The sequence below is a fragment of the Anguilla anguilla genome, chromosome 12 (assembly GCF_013347855.1).
Source record: "Anguilla anguilla isolate fAngAng1 chromosome 12, fAngAng1.pri, whole genome shotgun sequence".
NCBI lineage: Eukaryota > Metazoa > Chordata > Actinopteri > Anguilliformes > Anguillidae > Anguilla > Anguilla anguilla.
In genome coordinates this window covers 38,756,935-38,766,306 of record NC_049212.1, presented here as the reverse complement: position 1 = coordinate 38,766,306, position 9,372 = coordinate 38,756,935, and the positions used below count along the sequence as shown (strand labels likewise).

General features: G+C 43.1%; 1 protein-coding gene across 1 annotated transcript; it reads right to left on the bottom strand.

Moving 5' to 3' along the window:
• Positions 1 to 26: 26 nt before the first annotated feature.
• On the bottom strand, positions 27 to 6,388 carry LOC118209825 (solute carrier family 25 member 36-A-like). The gene is made up of 7 exons (XM_035385510.1): positions 5,939 to 6,388; positions 4,528 to 4,689; positions 3,583 to 3,660; positions 3,126 to 3,226; positions 2,587 to 2,653; positions 1,977 to 2,263; positions 27 to 1,827 (listed from the first exon to the last, which is right to left on the bottom strand). The coding sequence occupies exons 1-7, from the start codon at positions 5,977 to 5,979 to the stop codon at positions 1,634 to 1,636; spliced, it is 930 nt and encodes a 309-aa protein (XP_035241401.1). The 5' UTR covers positions 5,980 to 6,388; the 3' UTR covers positions 27 to 1,633.
• Between the last annotated feature and the right edge of the window lie 2,984 nt (positions 6,389 to 9,372).

Sequence of the window (9,372 nt, the reverse complement as noted above, 5' to 3'; positions counted from 1 at the left end):
ACAATCAGTGCAAGCAGCCCGTTGCATTCTTCAACTTTTATTGACTAAATTTTTACAAAAGTTACAAAAATGAGAACAAAATGCAAAGAATAGGAAACCAGTACAATCACAAAATTACCTTGAAAATGAGAAAAAGGCCAAGTAGAAAATGAATGGAGTTAAATGCCCAGTGCAGATGCACCATGAGGTCAAAAGAGACGCTGTTTCCTATCAAAGGGAAGTTTTTTCTTTTCTCTACCAAAAAATAAAATAAAAATAGATATTAAAAAAACAGAATAACTTGGAACTGGGAACCATGCGTTAGCCATGTGCTAACCATGTATTAGCCATGTACTTACTATATGCTAGCCCTGTCTCTAGCAATATGCCAGCCATGCACTAGCTGTCTGTACCTATAACGCTAGCCTTGTGCTAACCCTGTCTGGATGTATACTGTAGCAATATACTAGCCCTGTCTGTAGTTGCCAGTCCTGTGCGTGCTAACCATGTGCTAGCCCTGTGCTTACTACATGCTAGTCCTGTCTCTAGCTATATGCCAGCCATGCACTAGCCTTTTCTGTAGCTACTGTATATGCTAGCCACGCGCTAACCCTGTCTATAGGTATAGGTTAGCCATATGCTAACCCTGTCTATAGGTATAGGCTAGCCTTGTGCCGTCACAACCCTCCACTTCTACTTTTAACGTCAACACAGCTTTCCACAACCATTATCCCACTGCAGGCCATTCAGCACTAAAAACACATGACACATTATTAGTCCTGGGAGATTTTGGCTTGGCCTATCCCCACACTTGTGGCATTCAAGACAAGAACATTTGATAGCCTAAAATCGGGGTGGAAGGGATGGCAGATTGCTGTACAGAGTGACAGACGGAAAAGGAACCTGAACTTTTGTCAAAATGCAGAGAATGGCAAGTTAAGAATATCATTAGTTTGGAGCCTGCTTACCTTTCTCACTGTTCATGTTGAAAAAGAGTACAAACAGGGCAATGCACTTTGGGATTGCCTTTTGGATAAAATATTAATTACCTAGCTTTGTATTCTTAATTTTGCTTTCAGTGCATTTTGAGTTCATGTCTTTCCAGTGGAGGTTCTCTTTAAAGCTGACCCAAAACATACGTTTTCCATCAGTGAGAGAGAACTCGGACTATTCAGGCATATTAAGAATACACATGGTGATAAACGTGATCGGTCTCACCAACGTAAATCCAACGACCAATCATGCTTTCATCCTTCTACCCCAATTATCATTAGGAGCACCTTCTCACTGAGAGATGAAGAGACAGACCCCCTGAGAGGACTGGAGAGATCGTCCTTCCTTTTTTGAACTTTGTTTTTGGGTATAAGATGGTTCCAATCTTGGCCCTCTCCTCCCACTCAGTGCCCTGTCATTCAGACCAAAAACTCCTGGCCTCTTTCTCAGAAAGTCAGGGTAGTCATCTTCTCCTGGTCCTGCTCTGTCTCCTTTGTTCTCCAGCAGATGATCCTTGTCTCGCTCTGGGCAAGCAGGGGCGAACTGCACGTGCTAACCTTCGAGCTGGCACACCACCTGTTTACAGGTGCACAGAGTGACCACCCGTTTGCAGCTGCGTGTCAGCCATTGAGCAGGTAGATCATCGGCTTGAGGGGAAAATTTAGCCGTTGAGCAGGTAGACCACCACCTCATAGGCGCACATCACAATGGCGGTGTTAGGGATCTGCCGTAGGAGGTGAGTGGTCAGGCCGCGGTACAGAGCTTGGTAGCCCTCCTCCTTGGTCACCATGGAGAATGTCTGGAAGAATGCGCGGTATCTGCTTCCTTCCTCTCTGAGCCTTGTGCGGATTACTTCTGCAAGGGAACCGAAGAGGAGAATCACCCTTTAAAGCATTTACAGATTAATAATTTCGCGTTTTTTTTGCGCAAGGCATCCACGTGGATGTACAGAGCAGTCCTCCGAGCCAATCCTGGCCCCCTCACCCTCACCCGAAAAGGCTCACCGTGGGGGTAGGCCACAGTGGTGGCGAAAGTCTTGGACGTGGCAGCAGCCAGCATGAGTCTGGCGAAGTCCGAAGCGTCCTTAACCGCCTGGTCGTCGCTGTCCGTGCTGGCGCTGGCCTTGGCCTCCATCAGCCTGTGCTTGAGGTTCTCGTAAACGACGAAGTGCATGACCGTCTCCGATACTCCGGCGTACGAGGCGGACATGCCCCGGTAGAAGCCGCGGGGGCCGTCGCACCGGTACACTCGCCTGACGCACTCGGCGACGCTCATCCGCTGTTCCCCTCGGCTCCGGTCACATAGAACAGCCACCGCAGCGCACATTTACACCCGAGCCACTTACAGCATGGCCGAAAGCCACAGGATTAGCAGAGTGATGAGACATTATCCATAAGAGAGACTATGCACACACACACACACACGCACACACACGCACACACACACGCGCACGCACGCACGCACACACGCACACACACACACACACACACACACACACACACGCACGCACGCACCTACGCACACACACACACACGCATGCACACACACACACACGCACGCACGCACCTACGCGCACACACACACACACACACACACGCCTCTCCTCTCGTTTACCTGGCATCCAGCTGTAGGCGAGTCTTTAGCAGCCAGATGGGATTGGTCGCAGTGATGGCGATGAAACCTGGGAATGCAAAGCATAGAGAGGTGGACAATTCTAACAGAAAAGACAGATTAAATCTGCCAAAACAAAAATACGTAAGCAGGCTCTGTGTGTGTGTGTGTGTGTGTGTGTGTGTGCGCACACCACACAAGTGCATGTGTGGTAGGTTTTGGAAAAAAAAAAATCCTTACCATTTTGCAAATGCCCTTACGTGTGTGCAGAATAACCCTTACCTGTGTGCAGAAGGGCCTTACCTGTGTGCAGAATGCCCCTTACCTGTGTGCAGAAGGATGTTACCTGTGTGCAGAATGACCCTTACCTGTGTGCAGAATGACCCTTACCTATGTGCAGAATGACCCTTACCTGTGTGCAGAATGACCCTTACCTGTGTGCAGAATGACCCTTACCTGTGTGCAGAAGGATGTTACCTGTGTGCAGAATGACCCTTACCTGTGTGCAGAAGGATGTTACCTGTGTGCAGAATGACCCTTACCTGCCAGCGCTGCAGAGACCATGTGCACCGGTGAGGAGTCAGGTTCCAACACAATATTCAGCTTCTCTTTAGAGTAGGAGTAAGCAGCGAAGTATATCGCTCTGGGAATGAGGGGAGAGAGGAAAGGAAAACTGACAATCAACTGAAATAAAAAAATCCACAACCAAAATATATGTCAGAACATAAGTAAATATAATGAAACTGATTATTCTTATCTTGCTAACAGTCCCTTAACAGATGCCAAATCATTGGGTGGATCCACACAGTGGAACAGTCCCTTAACAGATACCAGACCACAGGGCCCATCCAGACTCCATGGCTCGAAAGCGTGGATTCCACATTCTACTGTAAATAATATTCTATGTACTCCGCAGGAATTCTGCCAAATGTTTTACAAAAACATGTTCGTAAAATTAAGAAGCAATTTACTCAGTAACTGAATTTCTCCACTTCGTACCTGGACGGAGCCACGCCCACCAGGTTTGGTCCTAACCCCTTGAACAAAGAACGTGGCCCTTCCTTTTCCAGGATTAACCTGCATGGGGGGGGGGGGGGGGGGGAGAGAGAGAGAGAGAAAGAGAGACAGGACATATATTAGTTCTAGCGGGTAGGGAGAGAAAGATAGGCTCCAGGTGCTCACTTGAGAAAGTGATGTCATTCTCAATGTGACTACCCTGGTAAAAATAGAGGTTAAATTAAAAAAAGACAATAATACATGTATTTGTTCAATTTACTTTTCAGTTTTTCATAAATACTTTCACCCTTCTATACAGTGCCATCCATTATGTTTGGGACGAACATATTTTTTCTTGAATTGGCTCTGTACTCCACATGTTTAGATTTGTAATCAAGCAATTCATGTGAGGTTAAAGTGCAGATCCTCATCTTTTAATACAGGGTTTTTTTAAAAACACATTTTGGTTTCACCATGTAGAAATGACAGTACTTTTTAGACAAATTCTTCAGGTACTAGCTCGCTTGTTTTTACTGATGATGTAACTGCTGCTAGCAGCAGCAGAATTTAATTCCCAAGTGTACAGAGGCATCTTATCTGCTAACGTTCAAGCAAATATCTCCAAACACACTGAAAGCTTCATCCTACAGCAAGACAAATAATCTCAAACATTACTACTAAAGCAAAAAAGGAGGTTTTCAAGTCTTGTAGCTGATAGCAGCCCCTGCTTATCTAACAAAACTACAGTCGAATCTCACTTGTTCAGTCATATATAAAAAAAAAAAGATCTTATTAATTAAAAAAAAAAAAAGTCTAGGACAGGACCCTCAGTGCAGGAGGGGCCCCCCTCACCACGGGGGCCGCGGGACTGTGTGCTGTGCCAGTGGTCCGAATGTGAGGATGATGAAGCTGAGACAGTGACGGTGATGAAGGCAAGCGGGCACTCACTTCAGGCAGCGTAGGGGTCCAGGGGTCACATATTTCACTTTGGTCCCACGAGCAGGGTCCTGCTGCACTTCAGAGATGAAGAGAGACGCCGAGGAAGACTGCAGTCTGGTCTTCACCACCTCCAGCGGGCAGGTCAGAGTGGCCCCGATCGTGCCCCCACACCTAGGAAAAATCAATAATAGACAACGGGTCAGTCTGTATCAGAACACACACATGCGCGTGCACGCACGCACAAACACACACACACACACACACACGCTTTACAGGCCTGTAACAGTGCTGAACAGAGCAATGAGTCTGATACAGGGCCCACATTGATATATAGAGTGGCTACACTGGCCACACTGTCTCTTCTAGTCAAAGAAAAGCTGTCATTTTTTTCTGTCAGTTGCCTGCAAAAGACCTCAATTATCGCCTATTATGCCAAACCAATTATTCTGGTTTAAATTTAGCCATTTATATTTTGTCTTTCATTCAATCCACCTAATTCCTGTCAAGTAAAATGTCATCTCCAAAGATATCCTCCAAAAACGGAGCAGATGCCACTGAGATGGAGAAAGGTGTCAGTGCTTATAATATAACCTAGTGTGAATGCTCATAAACACATGAAACAGCACTAAACAATTATCATCAAATATATATGTTATTATTATTAATATTCATAACTGTTAAGAATGACAATTCAGACCTTGTCAGTCACTGTTGACCTAAAAAGCAGCTGAATGTGTAGAGTTGTGTGGGACAATGAATTACAACTCTGCAAACTGACTAATTATAGCTAGGCTACTGCAACTAGTAAACAGCTAGATAATTGTTGCATTGTTGTTGGCAACCTATATAAAATAATTTACACTACTTTAAATCAGCTAATGATCTATTCAATATCTGGTATCAAGTGCTAAATATGTATATAACATCAGCGACTAATTAGTAATACATACAAACGCTCAACGGCCAATTGAGCATGGTTAAAGCTAGCTAGCAGATCACGAGGTTCGCCTTTAGTTGCACTCGTTAACTTGCGCCAACAACTGCAGATTCAGTGTCACAACCTAGCGCAGGTGTCTTGACTGCATATAGCTATATCTAACTTCTTGGCAACACTACGTAAAATGACCTGCTACATCTATCTCTGTCCAACGTAAACTGAAAGCTCGCAACAGTTATGCCACACAAGAGGCGTTGACAGCTAACAGCTACTCTTATGACTCTTATGTCTTGTAATTCGCAGTCCATGCAGCACTACGGAGCTACTGACTGGCTTTCTGAACCTTAGCAGCACATAGCAGCAGCCTATGTTTGGTTAGGGACTCCAACTAAAACAAACTACAACAAATTAGCGATAAACACTGAATCAGTGATTGTCGGGATATGTTCTTATGCCGGTGACATATTAAAACTCCATACTCACCCTCCAGCAAACAGATGAACCAGGGTATCTCTCTCAAGCATCCTTCATCATTCTCAGGACCAGTAAACAGGGGATGAAACGAAATGTTGTGTTGCTATAGCGAGCTACACCTGTCGTAATTTACTACTAGGCTAACGTAGATCGATGCGGTTAGTGTTGCTAGTGTTGCTACCCAACTTAGTAACGACAGTAGCCTTCGGGCTATATTTTACTGCGGCTTGCTCCACGTCGATCGAATCCCTGTGTATCAGTCTGTAGTTCTGTGTGTAATTTTGAATTATTGTTCTGATTTCTGACCCTACTCCATGTGTTATCATTACTTGATTGCAATCCTACATTTGTTCACCCTCCAAACCAAAGATGCTGGTCTTGGCTGAACTGAACGGGACTCCGCGAGTTTACTGTCAAATCACACGCCGGAAAACTCTAGCAGCGATTGGTCACTACAGGGAAAAACGTCATTTTGACTCCGCCCAGTTACTCTCTTCTGTACATTTAAAATACCTGCAGCACAGGTAGGGAATACTGTTGTCCCGATGCAAATCCAAGTCGACGTAAACATAGACAAGGTACCATTGGCTCAGAAATACTATGTTAAGAAAATGTTCATATGAATTCGTCCCCTTTAACAGCAACAGGTAAAATAACGTTGAGCTACAAGGAAGAGCAAAGCCAGTATAAAGCCACTTATTCTAGGAGTCTCTAGTCCACCGATTAATCATTGCATAATTTGTGTAAAAAAGTAAATGATATACGATTCAAATCTGACCTAGACAGTTTTGTGCATTTACAATGTTAACATTTAAAAGGAGTCTGCCTGCTTTGTTAAGCTTGTTAACTAAAATAGTTATTTTAGTTACTATTCACTGCTGATTTCTCCAGTTTTTCAACGGCATTTTCAATAAAGGCTGCTATAATAGAGTGCATCATTGTTGGCCGCTCTCCTTTCTGTGATTTAATAATAAACTGGTTTGAGTGGTTAACAATCATTGGAAATGTACATAGGTAAGCCAAAACCATTCCCTCGTGAAATAAGTTTTTCAATTTCAATCGAAATTGTCGCAATGTGTGGGTTAGGCTATACCAGCAAAACATGTGTCAGTCAAAATTGCATTTAAGGTAGGCTGCGACTGAGGCGATTACAAGATAGGCTAGCCATGGGTAGCCTATAATCAATCAACCTGTCTGCAGTACAAGATCATAATTTATTCTGTGAATAACTGACATTCCGAGAAAGCTATACCTGCAAAACAGGTTAGCTTTTTCATTGAGGGCAGTTCCATCACAATTTCTCATTATTTTTATGCATATACAGTATTGGCACAAGGCTTGTTCACGGAAAACCCGAGAGTGGGGCACAGTGTTAATAGCCGACGCAACAGCACTAAAGGTCAAACCCATTTACAAGGTATCTGCTGCGACATGTACCTGCTTCCACAGACTTGCCAGGGTGACATCCTGTAGCTAGGTAACATCAACTTCAGAAGATATCGAGAAAGGTACCTTGCTCAAGGGAACCGCTGTCTGGACCCACAATCACGTTTATGCATGTATATTTTAAATGACGTATTTGAACAACTTGAGACAGCTAATTGCCTATATTAGCATAATCCAACGGTAATATTACATCCCAAAATCCACCTGCGTTACAATAACCAGGTGCACGGCAATGGACGTAACACTTTTGTCAACTGGTTTATGTCATATTAAGCAGCAGCTCTTCAGGATTTATAACAGTGGTAAAGAGCAGCTAGTTTTCAATTGCACCAGCTATGAAATCTTGGAACTGTGAGCGGTGCACCAAAGCCTCCATGCTTCATTTATGTCAGGGTTAAGGAGAAGTCAAAGAGGACATCAAAGAGGACATTCAGGAGGTAAAGCCAAATAATGGATGCATTTAAAAAAAGAGGCCGAAGAAAAGTATTTCTCTAACCACAGCCTAATTCAGATTTGAAAATGACAGAAATGTGTTTGCATATGTCTGGAAGGACTCCAGAAGCTTTGAGTTTGTCCCTTCAGTCAGAGAGCAATATAAAATAGCACAGGTAATTTAGGTAAATGACTGGGAAGCTTGCATAACTGCATTCGCAGATGGGTGCTGTGTATTTACCCTTATTGCTTTTATTAGTGTCACCGAGAGTACAGTCTGTACTAGCCAGAGGCCAGCAAAATGCGGAGGAAGTGTGCAGGCAGTTAGCACTGAGACACACAGAATAAGCATGGTTGTAATTACCCATGGATAGACACAGACATAAACCATCTCCAACACTCCACCTCAATTACCCGCTTGGCTAAATTTGTATAAACATGACATTGATCATTGAATTTAACGGTTTATTAACAATTATTAAATAACTCAAACATTAAGGACAATATTTTTTGCTAAATACAGTATGTTGTCTGGTTTATTATCTATGTATGATTTATCACACATTTCATGTGCTAGTATTAATTGGCCTAATGATTCAACACAGTTGTATACTGGTTGTCATTTGAATGTATTGTCATGTTTGAACTGACCTGACAACATGCAGTCATCAAACATAAAAAAAGAAATTGCTTTTTTTTTTTTTTTTTTAATTCTGAATGAACTCTCAAGAGCCAGCTGGTTGCAATCCTGGGGGAGGGAACTGCGGAAATTAAACATTCTATAGACAGCTTTGACTAAAACGAGAAAAAAAAACTCATTTTTAGAAATGTTTTTCAAAATTTTAGAGATAATTGCTACTGAGATATTATTAGCTGTTAAGGATTCAGCTTTCCAGCATGCAGTCTGTAATCATGCACCCATTCATCATTTTACAATTAATGAGCCAGTAGTGCACTCATTCAGTAATGTGCACAATTAAAGATGCAACAGATTTCTGCTCTTCAGAGGACAAGTGCATCTTGGCTGCTTAAGCTGCTAATGAATCTTTGCATTGTGAGGTCACTGTTTTAAAGGCCAATCAGCAGAATATATCGAGCAGCTCTGCATCCTTTGCTTAGCTAATTGCAAAAAACAATGGCAAACTCTGCAGTCAGGAAATACGGTAGTTTCATAAAAATAACTGACAGACCCTGTTAGTTTTAATGCGTTAGCGAGCCATTTCCCAATGGAATCGCCAGCGTTTAATTTGACACAAGATAACGTCACTTTGCCAATTAGCAGAGTTAGTTTATAGTGTTATTTACTGAAGATCAAGAGGGGCTTGGAGTCACATGACCTACAGCTTGGAGTAGTACCATTGTTATGCTGAGAGGCACATTTTTGATGTAAAATCAATAATTCAATCAATTATTATTTGTATAGTGCTTTTAAACAGCAGCTTTACAGAGAACCGGCCCCCCAAAGAGTAAGCCTAGGGCAACAGTGGCAAGGAAAAACTCCCTGACTGATAACAGGGAGAAACCCTGAGCAGAACCGGACTCAGAGGGGGAACACATCTTCCGCG

Bases quoted from the DNA above. Each gene is read 5' to 3' on its own strand.
- LOC118209825 (XM_035385510.1), bottom strand. From the start codon at position 5,979: ATGCTTGAGAGAGATACCCTGGTTCATCTGTTTGCTGGAGG. The intron at 2,654-3,125 runs GTAAGGGTCATT...TTGCATTCCCAG, and splicing joins GGTCTCTGCAGCGCTGGCAG to GTTTCATCGCCATCACTGCG. The intron at 2,264-2,586 runs GTAAACGAGAGG...ATGTGACCGGAG, and splicing joins CGCCTACAGCTGGATGCCAG to CCGAGGGGAACAGCGGATGA.